General features: G+C 60.9%; 1 protein-coding gene across 3 annotated transcripts in view; it reads right to left on the bottom strand.

Annotated features, from left to right (window-relative positions):
- Positions 1-3,963: 3,963 nt before the first annotated feature.
- Positions 3,964-17,904, bottom strand: part of IL21R (interleukin 21 receptor) — a 35,982-nt gene continuing 22,041 nt past the window's right edge. The window contains exons 2-9 of one of the 3 annotated variants that reach the window (XM_036303195.1): positions 17,574-17,635; positions 15,613-15,715; positions 12,949-13,148; positions 10,082-10,227; positions 8,969-9,146; positions 8,456-8,480; positions 7,171-7,252; positions 3,964-5,435 (exon numbers count right to left, since the gene is read on the bottom strand). In XM_036303195.1, the coding sequence (XP_036159088.1) occupies positions 4,638-5,435; positions 7,171-7,252; positions 8,456-8,480; positions 8,969-9,146; positions 10,082-10,227; positions 12,949-13,148; positions 15,613-15,715; positions 17,574-17,622 (1,581 nt within the window). In that variant the 5' untranslated portion in view covers positions 17,623-17,635 and the 3' untranslated portion in view covers positions 3,964-4,637. Of the gene's footprint in view, positions 5,436-7,170; positions 7,253-8,455; positions 8,556-8,968; positions 9,147-10,081; positions 10,228-12,948; positions 13,149-15,612; positions 15,716-17,573; positions 17,636-17,904 lie in introns of all 3 variants that reach the window. The other 2 variants (XM_036303194.1, XM_036303196.1) reach the window with 2 other exon arrangements.

Raw genomic sequence — 17,904 nt, 5'->3', positions numbered from 1 at the left:
ATTTTCCCACAAAAAATCTTGACAAAGTGATAACATTTTCTTACTTGAAATGTGCCAGACATTGTATCTGGCACTTGTCTCAACAGGCAGGCATACAAAAAGGTATGTCCAATCAGTGTACCCATTTCACGTCTGAGGAAACTGAGGCCCCAGGAGGCCCAGTAATTTCTGCAAACTTGGAAGCTGGGAAGTGGATCTGCTGGCTTTCCAGCTCAGACTTCCTGCCTCAAATGCCGCCTCCGGGACACCATTTTCCAGGGACAGGTTTCGCCCTGGGGTAGGGAGCCAGCATTATGTTGGGAGACCCCCACGTAGCAGAATGCAAAGGGTTTTCCTCTGGGGCCGTCAGTTTTTGAAAGAAACCATTTGTTGCCAGTAGGGATGGGGAAGACTCAGAGCTGCCCCAGAGGATGAGCAGTGCGGGAGGGGCTCGCTCCCTTACAGGCTCCCAAGGAGACCGTCTTCGTCTTTCTGTGGCATCCTAGGTCTGGGGCCTCCCAGCCCACTGCCTTTCAGTCACTGCCCTGCTATTGATTCACTCATTCAATATTTTTCAGTACCTGCTACGTGCCACACTATTCTATTCTAGACTCTGAAACAGCAGTGAATAAAGTAAAACCCCTGCACTAGTGGGAGAGAGTAAAGATGCTAAGTGTGGGGAAAACCAAAACCAGGGAAGTGGGTGCTGCAGTTTTGAGTAAGGGACCCGGTGCAGGTCCCACTGAGGTAACATGTGAGCAAAATCTCAACTCTCGTTTCCTCTCCCATGTCCCTCTCTGCGGAGAACTTAGACTTCTGACTCCTGATGTGATGAATGGGCTCCTGGGACGGAAATGCATGTGCTCACCCTTCACCTTCCCTGGGAAGGCCTCTTCCTGACTCCCATGGTGCATCTGGGCCCAGTGTCGTTGGGATGGGCCGTGAAGGGCTGAGCACAGGGTGCCCGCAGCCAGACAGGGAACGGCGTCCCTGATGGGAGTAGGGAAGAGGCTTTCCCTCCAGCAGGAGGAGGCGGAAAGGAGCCCAGCACGGGAGTGAGGCTCACAGCCTCGGGTGACTCTGGGCAGGTCACTGCCCTCTGGGCCTCCTTAGTCAAGGATAACATGAAGGGCCAGGTCTGATTCACCCCCCGCCCTGCCCCCACCCTCCCTCTCCCACAGCAGGCGTCCGGGACAGCCGGATGGCAGCCCCAGCTGAGAGCTCCCAGTGACTCAAGGGGGGAAGGGCGTGAAGCTGGAGTTCGGGGTTCTTCCAATCCTGGCAGGGGTCGCGTCAGGCTCAGAGCATTCTGAGAACCCTCTGGGAAGAACTTGGGGATGGCCTGGGGCCTTCCCTAATCATGTACCTCAAGGTCCAGGGCAGTGGTTCTCAACCTTCTGGCCCTTTAAATACAGTTCCTCATGTTGTGACCCAACCATAAAATTATATTCGTTGCTACTTCATAACTGTAATGTTGCTACTGTTATGAATCGTCATGTAAATATCTGATATGCAGAATGGTCTTAGGCGACCCCTGTGAAAGGGCCGTTCAACCGCCAAAGGGGTCGCGACCCACAGGTTGAGAACCGCTGGTCCAGGGGCCTGGTTTCAGGCATGGCTGGCTCCAGGAGCTCAAGAGAGATTCCCAGGGCTATGTCGCCGTCTCCCAAGTCCGCTTTCCTGGGTGCTGGGAGGCCTGTTTCCTCCTGGTGCTCCAGCAGCTCAGCAATCCCAGGAGAAGGTGCATGGGCCAGCTTGGGCCACAAGTCTTTCCCTGACGGGGACTGTGGCTGCGGGGGATGGAATGCTCAGTTGGCCAGGCCTGGGTCCGTAGCCACGCCACAGCTGGAGCCAGCCATCCCCATAAGGGTGCTGCACAGGGAGAAGCGACGGGCACCCACAGGTGTCCGCTGAGTTTCTTGCCTCTTGACCTAAGTCCCTATGAGCAGAGCACAGTGAGGAAGAGCTGGACTTGGGCTCCGGAGACCAGAGCTCAGGTTCTGACTCAGCCTTACTCAGTGGGTGGCCTCAGGAGGTCGCCGGCCCGTTCCACACCTTCCTTCGCTGCAGAGCCTGCGATGGAAAGGGGCTGGGCTGGAGCAGAATGTGGCTTCTGTGCAAGGGGTGTTGCTCCATCCTCCCGCCTCTTAAGAGCAGGGCATTAGCAACTCTGGCCTGGACTTGGGGTGACAAAGACCACCTCCCCCTCCTCCAGGCGCTCAGGGCTTGGTCACACCTCCAGGCCTTTGCTCAAGCTCCTCCAGCTGCCGGAGGCTGGTGCATCTAACAATTCCTATTTGGTTTTCAACAAACAGCGCATCCTCCCTGCAGCCCCCACCCTCCCCCCTGATGGCCCTCTTGGCTCCCCTCCCTGGCGTCCCAGGGCCGGCCCGGCCCAGCTGGGAGAGTCAGTAGTGCACACCCTTTCCCAGTTCCATGTGTGGCCATGACGTTGGTGCTTGAAGTTGGCCATGGTGGACGTATTTACACCGTGGAAATGAGCAAACGCTACAAATCGGGCTTTATTGAGGGCCTCCTATGTAGCAGACAGGAGAAAGCAGTGAACCAAATAGTCCTTCCCTCGTGGAGCATCTATTGGCTCCATCACCTTTGTCTCTAGCATGTTTATCTCCATCCACCCATCGAACTGTTCCTCCAGCTTTTGCATCTGTGTCTCCATCACTTATCCATATTCACCCACCAATGTGCCTGGAGGTCCAGCCACCATCCAGCCATCTGGCCTCCTCCTACACCTCCATGCTCCCAGGTGGGCCGCTCCTGTCTTCGTTTTGCACCCGTGTGTATGATCTGAGCTCCGTCCAAGATGGAGTCAGTCAAGAGCTATGTCTGGCTCAGGCCAGAGCCCTGGTCGGACCCCGGGACCTGGCGTCAGTCAGCCCCAGAGGCTCCCCTCCCCCTTCCCCTCCCCCTTCCCCTCCCCCAGCACACAGCTGTGTGTGTGGAGAGCTGAGCAGCTGCACTAGGGGACCAGGTGGCTCCTAGAACCTGTTGCCCCCAAGGGGGTGAGAAAACCACAGCCCACCTTGGCTCAGGTGTCTCCAGGGTGATGGTGGGGTGGTGAGGGCTGTTCACACATATGCAGGAGCTGTGGTTTCACATTTGTGCTGCCATCGAGCCACAAACAGCCTAATCCAGGTTAATAATGTTCTAGAATTTTCCACACCACGGACTCGTGTATTCTCTCAGCGACTTTTCCCAACCGCTCAGTTTTACAGATGAGTCACAGAGAAGCTTTCAGATGGACCAACGTGTACTCAGACTTGCCCAAAAGGAGAGACGAGCCAGAGCTGTCTGCTTGAGGCCTGGCCCTGCAGCCGGCCTGACGGGGGGGAGGGTGACAGGCGGGGGTCCCAGTGGGGTTCCAGGCTGGGTGGGGATTCCCCTCAGGGCCCTGGAGTGGCCTCTGAGTCACCTCCCAGCTGCCTTCGCCATCCGGATGGTCTTGAAAAGTCACCTCTAAAGGTCAAGGCTCTTAGGGGAAAACAGCCCATTTTCTTTTAAAAAATACAAGTGTATAGAGTGCAATATGCAGCGTTTGTGTCACCGCCTGTGCAAAATGATGTTCAGGACATGCCTTCAAGACATGGCTGAGAACTGTTTTCTTGGCTTCTTAATTCACATTTCATCAGACGTACAAGTCATCAGCAAGAACGTGACTCCCCTAACTCCGCAAGGAGCACATGAGAGTGCTGTGTCCTTCCTGCCAGCTCCCGCTGCCCCGTCCCCACCCTGAGTGCCAAGGGGGTCCCTGGGCCTGTGCCCACCCTGTACCGAGCACTCGGCACAAGGCCCAGCACGCACTGTGCTCAATAAATATTTCCTGGGCGCATAAAGGGAATTTAAATATGGGCAGAAAAACAATTTTTGGTGGGTGGGAGGCTGTCTGAAGAGACAAGGCTGACTGATTTTAAGCCCGGAAACACCTCTTACCCCCCCCCCCGCCCCCCGCCCACGCAGTGCCCCTCTGCAGGGTGGGGATGGCCACAGGCCCAGGCGGTGGCTGCTTTCTTGCCCCCACCCACCTTCAGCACAAGCCTCGGTCCCGCCTCAGAAGGAAGGAAGCTGACGTTTATTGAGGGTCTGCTCTGGGCTGCGCGCTAGGTGGGTGACTGCACTGATTTCTCCCCGAGGGCAGCGTGCCATCCACATGTCCAGATAGGAAGTCCCAGCCCAGAGCGGGGACCAGCACCCGAGGTGGCACAGCCAGGAGGCGTCAGAGTGAGGCTCAGACCTGGCTACAGGCCTCTCCCTGTCCCCGGGGCTTCACACCTGATCGGGAACAGTATGGCCTTCCTGCGGCTCCTGGAGGGGCCGGTCCCGGGGGCGGGGCTTGGTGTCTGTCACAGGCGTGTCCTGGTCCCAGGAGGCCCGTGGGCAGCACTGGACCCGATTCTCAAATGTGACCCAGGGGCCAGCCCATGTGCCCGGCAGGGAGGGAGGCTGCCGCCGTGTGCGCACCCGTGCGTGCTGCTCGCACACGCAGACACGCCGTGCGCCCTGAGCCACACACGCACAGCGTCAACTCCAGGCTCAGGGCCCTGGGAGACCAAAGGCCGCAGGCCTCTTCCCACCACAGCCCAGGCGCCCATGCCTCGCCGCCCGGGGGCACGGCCAGTTCTGAACAGCCGGCAGCCTCACTAGCTGCCCTGGGGCCCCGGCCCTGCAGGCGGAGGGGCCATGACCACCCACTGGCGCAGGTAGCTCCTGGGGGGCCCTTCGTCCCTGGGGCTGGAGAAGTCACACTCCACGGGGCTGCCGCAGTCAGAGCCTGCGAAGCCGCTGTCAAACGTGTCCATGTCCAGGCCGGCAGGGGGCGAGCCCGCCTCGCTGTCAGACACCCCTCCGGGTGGCCCACCCCCCCAAGGCGGCCCTGGCGCCCAACCCGCCTCATGTTCAAGGGGCAGCATCAGTTTGTCGAGGAGGCTGCCCAAGGGGGCCCCCAGCCCGGCAGGGCCACCAGCTGCAACGCAGCCACAGGACAGGACTGTGGCCCCAGGGCCCAAGAGCGGGTCCTCGGTGCCCGGGCCAGGCTCCAGGCCAGCGTCCAGGTTCAGGGCTGGGTAGCCATCTTCCCCACAGGTACAGGGCCAGGCGCACGGCTCCTCTGCACCCACCACGGTCACCGTGTCGATGGACACCAGGCCATAGGGCCGGTCCCCCTCCTGGCTGTAAGCTGAGCTGCCCGCACTGCCAGTGCAGGGGGCAGGGCCCCAGTAGCCCGGCTCGGGCTCGGGCTCGGGCTCGGGCTCGGGCTCGGGCTTAGGGGTGCTGTCAGTTTCCACCAGATCCGCCGGCGCGGGCAGCAGCGTGGTCTCCAGCCCCTGGACTGCACTCAGCGGGGGGCAGCAGTTGTACATCTCCAAGGGCGAGGGCACCCCTGGGCTCCAGGGGCCCAGGTCCAGGCTGGAGGCAGTGAAGGGCGTGCCCACCCATTTCTGTGAGAGAGAACGGGAGGGAGAGTCACGCATGGGTCGGGGCCAGGGAAGGTATAAACTCAGACCGTGGGCCACTCGGTGGCCTGCGGGGGCCAAAATACAGGAGACCCTGAGGTCTGAGTGACAGAGCCCCCACCTGCCCCTGTTTTATTTCTTAAAACCCAGCGTTCTCCTGTTTGTGTTCCCACTACAGCGGACACTCGGCCAGGGCACAATTCCCGGTTCTTCTGGTCACAGCTGCATCCCGAGGCTCACACAGTGCCTGGCACACAGTCAGTGGCCGAGAAATGTTTAACTGACTGAATGAGAGACCGCCAACTTGGAATGGCCTATGTGTGCACGGTGGCTAAGGGCTGTGGGGCCGCGAGGGACTGGGGCAGCAGCCCCTAAGCGCTGAGAATCCCCCTCTGGACACAGGGTCCCCATCCAATCAGCAGAGAGAATCCCCGAGAACTGGAATCTCCTCGATTTGAGCCTCTTGCCCCTGGAAAGCTCATCTCAGGACCCTGACGTGGCTGCCACCACTGCTTTGAAGTCGCTTCTCAGCTGTGTGGCCTTGAGCCAGTTACTTACTCTCTCTGGGCCTCAGTGTTCCCATCTGTGAAGTGGGCCTGCGCATAGGACCCACTCCTCAGGGATGCTGTGAGCATTAAGTGAGTTAATATCTGCCCAGGACACAGTGAGTGCTATGAGTACTGGCAAAATGGATACAAAATAGAGGTGATATCGGAAGCTCTGGGAAGGAGCAGAGGGAAGAGGAAGGGTCCACCCACGTGGGCTGGAGTCCACGCTCCTCCCCTCCCCAACGAAAGCCACTTCTGCGATCTGAGCAGGGTCTCCTCACAGTCCCGGAGGGTGGAGCGCCCACCCTGCAGGGGCTGCGGGGAAGGTGTGGGGTGGAGCCCAGAGCGCTCAGCGCAGCTCCAGGCAGCTGGCAGGAGCTCAATCAAGGCGCCAGCCCGCATTTCCTGACTTCCAGGCTCCTCCCGCCCCGCCTCACCACATCCTCTCCGGGGGAGGCCCCTCCCGCCACTGAGGGTGGGTGTTGAGCGGTAAATGGGCCCAGAGAACCGTGGGCGCCGTGGTGGCTGTGGTGGTTGAAGCTTGGCAGGGGGTTTGTGCATTTTGCAGGCAGGTCCCTCCCTTTCCACCCTCACACCAGGACATCTAAGACCTAGAAAGCCAATTTGTGGCCCCAGGGTGCACCTGGCCCAACCCACCCCCAGCTGGCTCCTGGGGCTGGGAAAGGCTGCATGATCCTGACGAACTCTGCCCCGGAATTACTTCCTGCACTTGGCAGATGCCAAGACCGAGGTCTGGCTTCTGGCCTGGCTGGGCCTGCAGCTGGGGCTGGGGCTGGGGCTGGGGCTGGGGCTGGGGCTGGGCTGCAGCTGGGGCTGGGGCTGGGGCTGGGCTGCAGCTGGTGCTGGGGCTGGGGCTGGGCCTGCAGCTGGGGCTGGGGCTGGGGCTGGGGCTGGGGCTGGGGCTGGTGCTGGGGCTGGGGCTGGGGCTGGGCCTGGGGCTGGGGCTGGGGCTGGGGCTGGGGCTGGGGCTGGGGCTGGGCTGCAGCTGGGGCTGGGGCTGGGGCTGGGGCTGGGGCTGGGGCTGGGGCTCGGCCTGCAGCTGGGGCTGGGGCTGGGGCTGGGCTGCAGCTGGGGCTGGGGCTGGGGCTGGGGCTGGGGCTGGGGCTGGAGAGGGTAAGAGGTGTCAAGGGCTGGCCGGGTGGGGCTCTCACCTTGAAGTTCCCGCTGTGGCTCACATACAGGTGCTGGAAGAATGGCTCTGGGCTGGGCACCTGCACCCACACCTTCCACAGCCTGGGAGGGCAGAGAGAAGGTAAGCCCCCCGGTCTCACGGAGGGCAGCCCAGCCTCCCCCTCTTTGTCCTACAGGACACACCCAAGTGCCTCCTTTCCACCCCCCCTCCCCCACCTGCCCTGAGCCACAATGTCCACATCTGTAAACTGAGGCAGCGAGTCGCCCACGGCTCCTGAAGGCACGAGGGCTCCGCCGCCCTTTGTGTGCTTGGTGAGCGCTGCCCCTCTGAGCCCCGACTCCTCCTCTAGGGCCAGGTGGGCAAAGGGCCGGCTCCTCGGGGCTGTGGGGGATTCGGGGCGCACCCGGCACCAGGAGCCCCCTGAGCCACGGCGCCGCCTCTGGCTCTGGCTCGGTCTCTAGACCGAGAGGACCAGGACGCACTGCCACCCGGCGAGGCCCCAGCATAGCCGGCCGTGCTCGGAGGCTGGGGAGCCCATGCTGGACTCGCCTTCAGCAGCACCTTCTCTCAGGGACCACGCTCAGCAGAAACCAACACGTAACAAATAAAAGCAAAACCTCGGGTTGAGGCGGGGGGTGGGGGGGGTGGTCACCCCACCTGGCAGTCCCTCGTGCCCCCCAGGTCAAAGCTTAGAATTCCCTGACACAATCACAGCTGAGGCCACTGTTCAGAGCACAGGGTTCAGCCCGGCCGGTGGCTCAGTGGTTAGAGCGTTGGCCCGCACATCAAAGGGGCAAGTCCCGGTCAAGGCCACACACCTGGGTTGCAGGTTCGATCCCCAGCCCCGGTTGGGGCATGTGTAGGAAGCAACCAATGAGTGTGTCTCTCTCCAAGGATGTTTCTCTCTCTCTCCCTCCCTCCCTCCCAGCCTCCCTCCCTTCCACTCTCTAAAAATTCAATGGAAAAAGGATCCTCCGGCGAGGATTCACCAAAAAACAAAGAAAAAGAGCACAGGGCTCAAGGTCCTCCTTTGTTTCACAGCCGTGAATCGGGCAGCGTCCTTGCCGACTCGGTGCCTCAGTGTCCGGATATGTCGAATGGAGGTCACTGCCTGCATCCAGCTCACGGGGCAGCTGTGAGGGCTGAGTGAGCGCCCAGCACGGAGGAAACCGGGAGCTGGTCATTGTCACCACCCCTGTCATGACCACCGTCTCCATGACCGGCGTGCCCCAGCCCGGGCGAGTCACAGAGGGGCTGTGGCCCAGGCTGACCCCATCCCCCCCACCCTGAGCCCCTGGCCTCACCTCCAAGGCAGGCGGATCTTCAGACCTAAGTAGACAAGGATGGGGAGCGTGAAGACCAGGAAGAGATAGAGCAGGTCCGTGTGCCAGCCTGCCTTGAGCTCTGGGAAGAAGCACATAGTGGGTCACATGGAACCCACCTGTACAGAGGCACGTGGCGTGGGGTGGTGGGCAGGGGTCTGGGTGGCGGGGAAGGGGCTGGGAAGGCTTCGGTGCCTTGAACCCCCACCCACCCCCACCCTGGGTAAGTGACTTTATCTGCTGGGCCTCAGTTTTCTCATCTACGAAATGGGGCTAAGGATGCTTACTTCACAGACTGATAGGGAGACGCACAGCCTGGCAGGAGAGGCCCCTGGCACCCCACGCAGGGCCTGGCAAGCAGGGCTCCTGAACTGTCAAATGGCTACTCCTGGGATATGGCTCAGCTGCGTGGATACCTTGCACCACGCTGGACGTCTCAGGGCTCAGGACAAGGCTTGGCACCAAGAGTGGGCGTCCACCCAGCTTCACACCTACCTTCTGGCTGGGTGCGAAAGAGGACCGGGTCGCTCCACTCGCTCCAGGCCCCCTGGAACGAGGAGCCGGGCTGGGGCCCCGCCCGCACCTGCAGCTCATAGCTGGCGCCTGGGTGGAACTCCAAGGGCAGGAGGGAGACGCTCCTGACGTCCACTGAGATCAGCTTCCTCCCCGGACTCTGCCAGCACAGGGGAAGGATGCACTGTCAGGGTGAGCAGGCGGCCCTGCCTTCACCCCCCTGCCTTCAGCAGAACCCCACCCCCACCCCCAGCCCTCTCCTGGGGTCTGCACTCCCTGCCCGAGAGCCAGGCCCCAGCTGGAGTTCTGGCCACTCCAGTGTGGGCAGCGCAGAGCCATGGGCACGTCTCGGCCTTGCCCAAGTCACGATGCTTTGTTCATGGCTCTCTGACCCCACAGCAGGGGACCCTCCCTGCTGGGACTGGGGCTGCCCCCGGAGCAGCAGCGGCCACTCCTGGCAGTGCTTAACGGGCAGCATTCCAGACAGCGGGCATTCTCCACAGCGGGCATTTGAAAGGCTCCCACCACAGGCTTCTCAGCTGTGGAAACCTCGGGAGTCTTCCACGGGGACAGACTAAACATGAAAACCTTCAACTGGGGCCATTCTAAAGGGTAGAGAATGCTGGAGCCCTCCTAACAGCGGCCATCTGGAACCCTCTGACACCTAGACAGAGGACACCGCTGGCCCTTCGGCTTGGAAACAATGTCCTTCTGACCCTGGACCTTTTGGTTATGGAAGCTTCCGGAACTCCTAAACTGCAGCCGGCCGTCCTAAGCGAAGTGGGACGGTTCCAAACCCCCAATTCTGAAACAACTACTGTCGCTAGACGCAAGGCGGGACCTGCAGAGGTGCCAGCCCCTTTTCTGGCAGCTGGTAGACAGGACCCAGGAACGGGAAGGAAACAGGGGTAAGGGGTCTCCTACCCCAGGGAGAAGGGGAGAGGGCAGCATGAGAGCGTGTCAGGGGAGCTTCATCCTGGGTGTGTCCTGGGTTTCCATTCTTGGCTGTGAATAACCACCTCAGTGGTCTCCCGGGCGCTCCCCCCCCCCCGGCCCCCCCCCCCCCGCCAGCCCGCTCATTCTCTGCAGTCTCACCTGCGTCCAGGGGTCTCCCCGCTTCCTGTACCGCAGCTCATACTGCAGTTTGCCCTTGAGCGCGTACGAGTCGTAATCGGAGCTCCAGGAGATGTTATAATGTTCTGAGAAGGTCACGGTCACGTTGAAAGGAGGAGACAGCTTGACTTAAAGAAAAAAGCCAGAAAGATAAAATGGGTGAGATTTGTATCAGCTGGACATGCCCTGGTGGCCCATCCTTTCTGTGACCAGGACGAGTGGCTGGGTGAAGCTTCCCCTGTCTCCGGGCCTCAGTTTACTCATCTGAAAAATGGACTGCTGTGGGGTTGCAAATTCAGAGGCGGCAGGTGACAGATACGGTGAAGCAGGTGTGGGCACTGAACTATAAAGAGCCCTCCCAGTGCACAGGGGCCGGGCAGGAGTGCAGACCAGGGTGGCCAGGAAGGAAAAAACCGGAAAGCCCAGATTATTGCAGGAAATCGCTCAAATGTTAAAGTTAGCCGCTGATCCAGGCCTTTCTAAGCTCCCTGATGGCCACGCCCACAGGTTCTCTAGTCCTGCTGTCAGTGAGGGCGTCAGTGAGCCCCTTCGACCCTGAGAAGGCAGAGGACTCTGATCAGCGAGGGCTGATGACTGCTCTGCAGACCTCGGCTGCAGTGAGTGTCCTGCTGTGGCGGGAAGCTACCGGCTGAGCAGCCGGACCGCAGTGGCCGAGAGTGTGACCGCCCTCACCTCACAGGCACCTCCCGGAAAGTGTAAGCGTGGCGATCTGGACCACACACACGCGGCCCCGGGGCCCCTCCCAAATCTGCTTTCAACCTGAGCAGGGCACCCACAGTGCGTGCCTTCATGTCCTCTCTTGGAAAAGGGAGTCGGTTCCTATCACACAGAGTGAAAATTCATGGACCAAGCTAAGTAGAGAAGGAGGGCACGTCAGGGAAGCCAGTGGCAAGTTGCTCCTGTCAGAGGGAAGCGGGGCCTGTGCCCGCACCCGCCTTCTCCGGGCTGCTGGCCACCCCCTCTCTGGGATCTCAGCTCCTTGGGGCAGAGGGTTAGTTCTCCGGGGTCAGTGCTGTGCCTGCACCTCTGAGGACAGAGTCCAGCTCACAGTAGGCCCTCACGAAATGCCTGTTAAATCCAGGTGTTCCAAAAGGAGCTCTGAAGCTGCCTCCAACTCTGCCCCACTGCCTGAGGTGCAAGAAGGCGCACATTCACGCCGTGCTGAGTGCTTTGTGGTGGTTGCTCTCTCAGCCACCGGTCCCTCTGAACTGGAATCGTCCCTAAGCCCTCCTCTCTCCTCCCAGGCCGGCAGGGGCCTGGTTGACAGCGTCCTTGGGGCCTGGCTGGCTGGTAAGGACCAATTCACGGGGGAACTCAGCTCGGGAGAGGCTGGCGCAGCCCAGGGCCCAGGAGGACCAAGGGGCCAGGGAAGGCTGCCCAGGGACAGGAGACTGCCTCCTCCTCCGCTGAGCACAGGCCTGGCCTCAGACCCTGGCAGGAGGGGGGAGGGAGGGCAGGAGAAATGCCAGGAGGAGGGGCAGCCCTGCCCTGTGCCCTCCTCTGCCTGCCCAGCTCTCAGGGAGATAGGAGGGCACCCCTGCTTGGTAAACCAACACACCTGGATCTAAATGGCTGAGTGTGCATGTGTGTAGGCATGTGCATGTGTGTGCGTGTGTGTGCATAAACATGAGAATGTGGGCATCTGTGTCCGTGCTGTCTAGGCCAGGGGTTGAGGGGGTTTATGAGTGTGAGTGTGTCCGTGTGTGTGTGTGTGTGTCCGTGTGTGTCCGTGTGTCCGTGTGTGTGTGTGTGTCCGTGTGTGTTCGTGTGTCTGTGTGTCAGTGTGTGTCCGTGTGTGTGTGCACGCGTGCAAGTCTGGGTGTATCCGTGTGTGTGTCCATGTGTGTGTGCACACGTGTGAAAGTCTGGGTGTGTCTGTCTGTGTGTGCATGTGAAAGTCTGTGTGTGTCTGGGTGTGTGTGTCCCCGTGTGTGTGTGTGTGCGCACGCGTGTGAAAGTCTGGGTGTGTCCGTGTGTGTGCATGTGTGTGTCCATGTGTGTGTGCGCACGTGTGAAAGTCTGGGTGTGTCCGTGTGTGCGCGCATGTGTGTGTCCATGTGTGTGTGCACGTGTGAAAGTCTGGGTGTGCCTGCGTGTGTGTGAAGTTTGCTCACATGCTCTGTGGTGTGACATCCACTCAGCAAAGTGGTGCAGACCTGGACCCCAGAGTGCGAATGACAGACACCTGCATGTCCCCTGCCCCTCCACTGGGGCCCGGGAGGCAGACACTGCCAAACCGCAGGCCTGCGCCCTCCCGAGGGCGGGATTCTCTTGGCGGTTCGTTTCTGCATGCCTCTGGGGACAGGCCTCTCACTCCCTACCTGGACACCCCACTTTGCGCTCACATCACACTAAAAGCTGCCTCCGGCCCCTTCCCTGCCCCACCCTGGCTCTGGACCCACAAACACAACTGCTTCCACCAGCCAGGTCCCTCTGTCCCTGGGCCTCCTCCCTGCCTCCTGGAGCTAACGATGGGAGGAAACTTGGGGAGGTTTTCTCTTGTGACTCAGTGTCCCCCACTTGCCTCACACTGGGAGAGAGTCCCAGAGGTCAGAGTTAAAGGGCTCTCATTCTATAGTGCAAGGTCACGGGGCTGAACCAGAACGGCAGCCCCAGGTCCCGGTCCCAGATCTCCTTCACCCCCTGCTGCCTGTCTCTGGTTCAGGCTAGGCCCCGCTGCCTCCCCACACCTGGCAAACGCGGCATCTACAGGGCCGACCTCCAATGAGAGGCAGGGCGTGGGACAGTCAGTTTGTGGGGGCCAGGGGAGCCGGCCCGGGGAGCGTGGGGCCCAACCCCGCCTGAGTTCTCTTCCAAGGAGTACTCACGGCTCTCGGCCAGGACAAAGCTGCCACACTCCTGGGAGCGGTTGCCAGGCTGGTCTGTCATGTTGACACTGAAAATGTCGTCGGCCATGAAGCGGAACACATCCATGTGGCACGTGTATTTTGCGTGAGTGGCATTGTGCGCGGACCGGTGCAGGCTGCAAGAGGTGGCCTCATCCTCCAGTTCTCCGTAGGGGTCTTGCCTTCGAGGACAGAGCAGCCAGTCACGGCTAGTGGCCGGCGGGGCTCAGTGCACGGGAGGGGCTGGCGGTGGGGCTGGAGCTCACCTAGTCCCACCAACCTTCCCAGCGAAGGTTTACCCTCTCCTGGAGCAGCCCTGGTGGGTTGGTCCCGGCTCCGGGCTTGCACACCTTCAAGCGACCAGACTCACTCCGTCACTCAGAGCAGCAACTCTCAGCTGCAGAAATCGGGCCACTCTTGCCTGAATACATTCTACCTCTGACCCTGTCCCCTCCATCTCCTGGATCACTGTCCCATGGGAAGGGCGCTAAGCATTTCCGGCCTCCTTCCCACTCTCCTTCCATCCAAAATCCACCGAACACCGAAGCAAGAGCCACACGAAGCTCCATCCTGCTCTGGTGAACTTCCAGGGAGGTAGTTAATATGGGGTTGGGGGAAATGTGCTGGCTTTTTAACTCCCGCTGGGCAGAAACAATGGGTTTTGAAGGATGCATAGAAGTTCACCAGCTGTTTCCCCCTGCCTACAGATTCAGGCTCGGAGCATGGCCACCCCCAGGGCCAGTATGGACGTGTGGGTTCAGGCTCTGCTAAATGTTGGCTGGAATAGAAACGTCTCCTGAATCAATGCTCTCCAAGCCTCCAGCCTGGACACTGATGGCTGCCTGGTGGGGTCCTCGCCTTGCCCGCCCTCCCTGCGATCTCTTTCACTTGCACAGCAGCCAGGGGCCTTTAAGACTCCCCGTCCTCCCCTGCCTAGCACTCCGCAGTGGCTTCTCGCCGCCCACACCACAGAGCCGGCCGCCCACCCTCCCGCCTCCTGAACTCCCTGTTCCCCTCCACCTGGCTCCGCCCCCTCCGGCCACACCGACCTCCCCACCATGCCTCAGGCTCTCCCGCTCTCCCGCCTGAGCCCTTTGCACATGCAGTGCCCTCTGCCTGGACGGCCCTTCCCCAGCTCATCGGCTGCCTCCTCCTCACCCACAGAGGCTGCCCTGACCCCTTGGCCCTCCCCCACATCTCTGCTCTCTACCAGGGGGTCCAGCTTCCTGCTCTTGACAGCGCTCATTGCACTCAGAAAGCATCCTGCTGGCTGCGTGCGTGTGTGTCCGTGTGTGTGCGTGTGTGTCTCACCAGCCACTCCCGCTGCGTGTGTGTGTGTGTGTGTGTGTGTGTGTGTGTCACCAGCCACTCCGCTGCGTGTGTGTGTGTGCGTGTGTGTGTGTGTCACCAGCCACTCTGCTGCGTGTGTGTGTGTGCGTGTGTGTGTGTGTGTGTGTGTCACCAGCCACTCCGTTGCGTGTGTCAGCTCCAGGACACCTGGGACCGCACGGCTGGGCCTCTGCTGAGTCACTAGTGCCTGCACGTGTCAGGCAGGAGTTTAATCAAAGTGCCCGTGTGAATGGATGATGAGTGGGTGATGGCAAAGTCTCTCCTTGACCACACGCTACGCAGGCTCCTCTGAACTCTCCTCACCGTGGCCCTGACTTTCGGGTTTCCGTGTCTGTCTCTGCGTCGTCTACTTTGAGCAAGACTCCTGCTAAGTCGGTCCAGCCGGAAGCCCCACCCTCAATGCCAAAGTGGGTTCCTCCTCCTCCACCAGCCCCCGGTGGGGTCTGGGCCCCCTGGGCTGCCTCAGCAGGAGCCCTGTTAGGTCAGCTTAGCCCGGAGCCCTCGGACCCCTGGTGTTCCCTCCTCGTGGTTCCCTGCGCTGACCCACCCTGCTCCTTGGCTATAAACCCAGCTTTTCCTTGTTGTGTTCCGAGTGGAGCCCAATCAGCAAAACCCTGTGCAATGGCCCTACCCTGCCACTATGGTCTCTAATAAAGTCTGCCCTACCGTTCTTGAACAAGTGTCATGCATGATTTTTTTCTTTAACAATATGGACTTATAAGGACCCGTGGAGTTTGGAGTCAGGCTGCCTGTGTTTGAAACCAGGTCCGCCATTCACTGGCTGTGTGACCTCAGGCAAGTTGCATAACCTCTCTGAACCTCAGTGCCCTCACTTGTAAAATGAGAGTCATAATTGTGAGGACCGGAGGTGGTCATTCATGTGAAGCACATGGCGGGCTGCCTGGCATGAACTAAGTGCTCCGTGTGGCAGTCCGGTCACCTCGGCATCTCAAAACCATAGTCAGGCCTGCGTGAGTGACAGAGAACGGCCTTAGAGCTGGACAGAGCTTTCCTACGCCTCTCAGACATTCTCTGCACAAGTCCCATGAGCCCTGGGTGGTCGTCTGCAAGATGGGCACAGTGACTCCCATCTCACAGTCTTTCTTGGGGTGAAACCAAATGCTGTGGGTGAAGTTGCTGAGTGAGCCCCCAGGAAGCGGCAGCTCTTGTCTTTATTGCTAAACTACCTATCTGGCACACAGTAGGTCCAACTCAGCTCATGGTCTCCTGCGGTCCTGTCCTGGGACCAGGCTCCCTGAGGAGCACTCCTAGGGCCGGTGAGGCCCAGCCACTTACCAGGTGAGGGTGAGCATGCTGGGGTGGGGGGTCCACGTCTCCAGGAAGCAGGTGACCGTCCGGAAGTAATCGGTGTAGCAGACAAGGTCTGAGCATCCCCAGGCTGCAGGGCGAGGGAGAGAGAGGCCTTGGTAGGGGTTGGGAGGGGCTGCAGAGCTCCCCGCTCCCTCAGCCCGTCCAGGGCTGGAGGATGAGTGGAGGCGGGTCCCAGGGCCAGGATGAATACGGCGAGTCAGGGGCCACCAAGATGTGGGACTGAGGCAAGGAGGTCCTGTCCCCTTGTCTGAGATTCCTTGTCTGAGCCCCCAAAGTTTCAATGCCAGCCACGGGGACAAGACACTCCTAATGAGACAGAATTAACTAAGTGGGTCATAATCTACATTTTGCTCCATATTTAACAAAATAAACGTAATAAGTTTTAGTTTTGTTTTATCAGATCAAGTGCCAGTGCTGCTCTCCCCCCTCCCTCCCACCATTTACCAGAAATGTGATCCCCTGTTTAAGTAGCTTCATCTTCAATGGCTTTTCCTTACTTTCCCGGGACTCATGGGGACCCGGGTCAGAGGCTGGGCTCGGAGCCCGGAGCACCGCTCTGGGAATTCCGGGCGTCCGCCCTCCACACACAGGCAGGCAATGCTGGTGGACAGGACACTCCCTGGGCGCGGCCTCAGGGGCCTCCCGCGGCCGGGGCTGGGAAATGACTCGGGCTCTAGGCTCCCCTCTGGGAGGAGGCAGGCCTGCCCCGGCACTTGTGGAGAATGGGCACTGCTTTGGGATGGAGGTGACATCGGGGACCAGAGGGAGTGAAAACCCGGCCACCTGGGCCGAGAGCCCCGGGCTGTCCCTGGCCTGCGGTTACCAAAGCGTGGACACGTGCCTCAGGCCACTCGCGCCACTACCTGTCACGGGGACCTGGTCCCTGGAGGGTGTGGAGGTGAGCATGTGCTGTCTGTCACACGTGCAGCCCGTGCTCGAGGAAAGCAGCCAAGCCAGGTGACCACGGGAATCAGCACACCTGTGGCCTGGCCCCAAGGCTGCCGCTGCCCGTCGTGTGGCCGTGGCCTGTCCCTGACCCTCTCGGGGCCAGTTTTCTCAACTGAGAACCGGGCGGCGCTCGGCCTGGGCCTGGTGGGCTGTCAGGAGCATGGGCTGAGATGGCGCTAGGCACCATGGATAGCGGGGCTCTCTACTGGTGCCCACAGGGGCGGTGCTGTGGCGGGTACCCGAAGGCCTGTGAGAGCCAGGGCAGAGTGGGCCTTGCTCAGGACGGGAGCCTGACACCTGTTTGCTGAAGGAGCTGTTCGAGGCTCTGGGTCTTTAAGGAAAAACAGAGAGAAATGCTGATGGTCAGCGAGTGGCTGAAGGGCCCCCTGCCCCCACCCAGCCCCATTGGAGCCTGGGTGCTGCATCGCCCCTCCTCTGGGAAGGCCTCCTGGATCTCAGCCCTGGCCGTGCCCCGTGTCTAACTCCTGGCCTTCCCCAGCTCCGTGTCTGACATTCCCCCCGGCACCCCCACCAGCTGCAGCTTCTCCAGAACCTTTAAGGTTCTGCTACTTTGGTCCTCACCCCCTCTTCCTCACTGGGAGCATCAGTGCCTGAGGGCAGCCTGGTGATGGTTGGAGAACTTCCCCTAGGAGATGAGGTGGGACCAGAGGCAGACTTCCTCACGGCGGGGGGAGGGCCTGGGAGGTGGGGTCGAAGCCTGCCATGGCAGGGCCACGGGAATGCAGGGTGCGGTCTCCCAGGGCCCCAGTGAGCCTCAAAGACCAAGCTAGGGCCGGGCTGCTTGGACCTGCCCGAACCTGGCTAATGAGGCGCTCTGGGTGGGTGAATTCTGGTTCGTGGAGAGCTGGCGGCTCCCCCTGTGTCCGCCTCGAGTGGACACGTGCCATGGACTCTGACCCAGAGCCCACAGGCCCGCCCACCCGCCCGCCCGCTGCAGAGGCGGGCCAGCTACTCACCGCCCTGGAGCAGCAGCAGGAGCAGAGGGGCGGCCCAGCCACGCGGCATGCTGACTCCGGGCCTGCAAGAGACGCACAGCAGACGGTGGGCCCCCGCCTGGGGATCAGGGGACCCTGGACAGCCTCCCTCTGGTCCCCATCCCTCCCTTGGAAGACTTGCCTCAGATTCCTGGATGTGTCTCAGGAAAACAAGATTTTGAGGAGCCCAAGGACACCCCCAAGAGTTCCTGCCCCTTGGAAACAGCTCCCCCGTGGGCCCCCCTCCCACTTCTCCCACCTTCTTCCTGTCCCCCTTACACAGCCACAAGTGACAGGTGAGTTCAAAGAGGGA

Source organism: Myotis myotis, unplaced genomic scaffold (genome assembly GCF_014108235.1).
Source record: "Myotis myotis isolate mMyoMyo1 unplaced genomic scaffold, mMyoMyo1.p scaffold_m19_p_35, whole genome shotgun sequence".
In the NCBI taxonomy this organism is placed as follows: Eukaryota; Metazoa; Chordata; class Mammalia; order Chiroptera; family Vespertilionidae; genus Myotis; species Myotis myotis.
Note: the sequence above shows the minus strand (reverse complement) of the source record. Positions and strands in the feature narration are given on the sequence as shown.